Source organism: Myotis davidii, unplaced genomic scaffold, assembly GCF_000327345.1.
Source record: "Myotis davidii unplaced genomic scaffold, ASM32734v1 scaffold1765, whole genome shotgun sequence".
In the NCBI taxonomy this organism is placed as follows: Eukaryota; Metazoa; Chordata; class Mammalia; order Chiroptera; family Vespertilionidae; genus Myotis; species Myotis davidii.
In genome coordinates this window covers 842-3683 of record NW_006296231.1, presented here as the reverse complement: position 1 = coordinate 3683, position 2842 = coordinate 842, and the positions used below count along the sequence as shown (strand labels likewise).

Genomic DNA, 2842 nt, shown 5'->3' with positions numbered 1-2842 from the left:
TGGCAAGCACAGCGGTGGTGGTAGTACCCTCTCCCACCTCCACAGCAGCGCTAAGGATGTCGGACTGCTGGCTTAGGCCCCAGGGGAAGCAGGCCTAAGCCATTAGTCAGATATCCCCCAAGGGCTCCCAGACTGTGAAAGGGCGCAGGGCTGAGGGGTCTCCCCAACACCCGCGTGCACGAATTTTGTGCACCGGGCCCCTAGTTGTAAATAATGCTGCAATGAAGGTGAGGTTGTAGATAGCTCTTCAAGATATAATTTAATTTCTTTCAAGTATAGAAGTGGACTTGCTGGGTCATATGGTAGTTCTATGTTTAAGGTTTCAAGGAACTTCCAAACTGGGTTCCATAGTGGCTACATCAACTTGCACTCCCACCAACAGTGCACAGGGGTTGCCTTTTCTCCACATCATGACCAGTGCCTGTTGTTTGGGTAGTTATTGAGGATAGCCCTCTGACAGGTGTGAGGTGATGTCTTCTTGTGGTTTTTACTTTATTTGCATTGTCTTCATGATCAGGGATATTGAGTAACAGGGTTTTGGTTACCAGAGGGAAGGGGGTGGGGATTGTAAAGGATAAAAGTGGTGAAATATATGGTTTTGGAAGATGATCTGACTTTGGGTGGTGGGTACATAATGCAACATACAGCTCATGGATCATAGAAATGTACACTTGAAACCCATGTGATCTTAGTAACCAACTAGAGGCCCAGTGCATGGAATTCATGCACTGGTGGGGGGTGTGGCCTGTGGGGATCATCCTGCTATGGGAGCACCACTCATCCTGGTCAGCCGATCAGCTGTGGACCCGCCAGCTGAGCTGTGCTCCCATTGTGGTAGCACACTGACCATCAGGAGAAAAGTTCCTGCGTTCAGCGTCTGCCCCCTGGTGGTCAGTGTGTATCATAGAGACTGGTTGACTGGTTGTTCCACCATTTGTTTGCTGGGCTTTTATGATATAGGATGTCACTCCAATAAATTTAACTTTTAAACAATGAATGAAAGAAATGAACCTTGTTTCAAGTGTTATAGGTTGTCAGTACTTACCTGCGAATTGGGACGTTTACATACAGAGAGGGCACAAGGAAATGAATGTGCCTCCCAACCCCCCTCCTTGCTTCAAAGAAATTGAATCAAATGGTATGGCCATGGTGCTGGAGTAGGTGCTCCTCCATTCTCTAATCATGTAAACGTACGTAGTTTTTATTTTTATTTTTCAATTACAGTTCAAGATTATATAGGTTTCCGGCGTACATCATAGTGGTTAGAAGATGAAGATGAAGGTGAGAAGGGAAGGCAGGGTGAGTGCCCTGACCCCTAGGGCCCCTACTGCCCCGAGAAAAGGCTCTGTGCTCACGGCCCCTCCTCAACCCATCTCAGGGTCAGGGGCTCTGGTAGCCCCTCGTGCTGCACATGGCACGTGTATCTCTGCTCCTCTCCAGGGGGCACCCCCACGGCCGCCCACTTCTGGAAGGTGCCGTCCCCCGCAGGCCTGGTCTCCACCAGCTCCATGTCCTGGGTCTGGTCCTCCCCATCACGCTGCCAGGTCAGGCTGATGTCCGCAGGGTAGAAACCCAGCGCCCAGCACCTCAGGGTGACCTCACGCTCAGAGACAGGGTGGTGGGTCACGTGAGCCTTTGGAGGGTCTGAGGGGAAGAGAGAAAATGCAAGAACTTTGCATCCGCCATGGGACATTCCAGCAGTGCCCATGTGACCATCCTGAGAGTAGACAGACACCTGGGGTGGGGGAGGGAGCACACAGCCCACACACCAGCCTGGACAGAGGCACCTGGAAGGACCTCCTAGTCTTTAGAACAGCCGTGGGCAAACTATGGCCCGCGGGCCGGACGGCCCCTTCGGCTGTTCTATCCGCCCGCGGAGCCAAAAGAGCGGAGGGTTCTCTGGCTCTCCCCTCCGCTCCTTCACCAGCAGCAGTGGTAACATGTATTAGTTCACACAAACACTCCATCCATGCTTTTGTTCTGGCCCTCCGGTCCAGTTTAAGAACCCATTGTGACTTTGAATTTATATTAGTTCACACAAACACTCCATCCATGCTTTTGTTCCGGCCCTCCGGTCCAGTTTAAGAACCCATTGTGGCCCTGAGTCAAAAAGTTTGCCCACTCCTGCTTTAGAAAGTTCTAGAATCAGAGAGACACAGCCCAGGGCAGGAGGCCACGTGACTCAGAAAAGCTGGGGTCAGGCCTCAGACACAGTAGGTGTGGGCAGCGCACAAGGCCTGAGAGATGGTCCCCGTGGCTCCCAGAGCCCCTGCAGGGCCCATGGGGACCGCAGATGGGCTATTTCAGGGGGGTCTCCCTGCACCCCAGGAGAGCCTGCACCCCTAACTGTCCCTGAGAGGAGGGGGGTGTCCCTCTGGTACCTGACCTGACATCCAGGGGGTTCCCTCCCTGATCCAAGGAGGGGTGTCTGACACTGACCCCCTGTCCTGTCTCCTTGTAGCAGCCCCAGGCCCGGGGAGAGGGGGCGGCCCCAGGTACCTGTGCGCTGCAGGGTCTCCTTCCCTTTCTCCAGGTGAATTTGGAGCCACTCCATGCACTCCCCCTCCAGGTAGCTCCTCACAAGCTCTGCCCCACCGGCCGCCTCCCACTTGCGCCTGGTGATCTGAGCCGCCATGTCGGCTGTGGTCCAGGAGGTCAGGTCCTCGTTCAGGGCGATGTAGTCGGCGCCGTCATACGCGTATTGCAGGTACCCGCGGAGGAGGCGCCCGTCGGGTCCCAGGTCGCAGCCAATCATCCTCTGGAAGGTGTGAGACCCTGACCCCGCCCCGCGGTCAGCCCCGCCTAGAGGGCAGCCGGCGGGAGCGCAGCCTTCCTCTTCACC

General features: G+C 54.9%; 1 protein-coding gene across 1 annotated transcript in view; it reads right to left on the bottom strand.

Moving 5' to 3' along the window:
- The window catches only part of LOC102759982 (HLA class I histocompatibility antigen, B-14 alpha chain), a 5656-nt gene extending 2843 nt beyond the window's left edge, over positions 1-2813 (bottom strand). The window contains exons 1-2 of the mRNA XM_015568812.1: positions 2500-2813; positions 1370-1644 (exon numbers count right to left, since the gene is read on the bottom strand). Coding sequence (XP_015424298.1) covers positions 1370-1644; positions 2500-2755 — 531 coding nt within the window. The 5' untranslated portion in view covers positions 2756-2813. The remainder of the gene's footprint in view (positions 1-1369; positions 1645-2499) is intronic.
- Between the last annotated feature and the right edge of the window lie 29 nt (positions 2814-2842).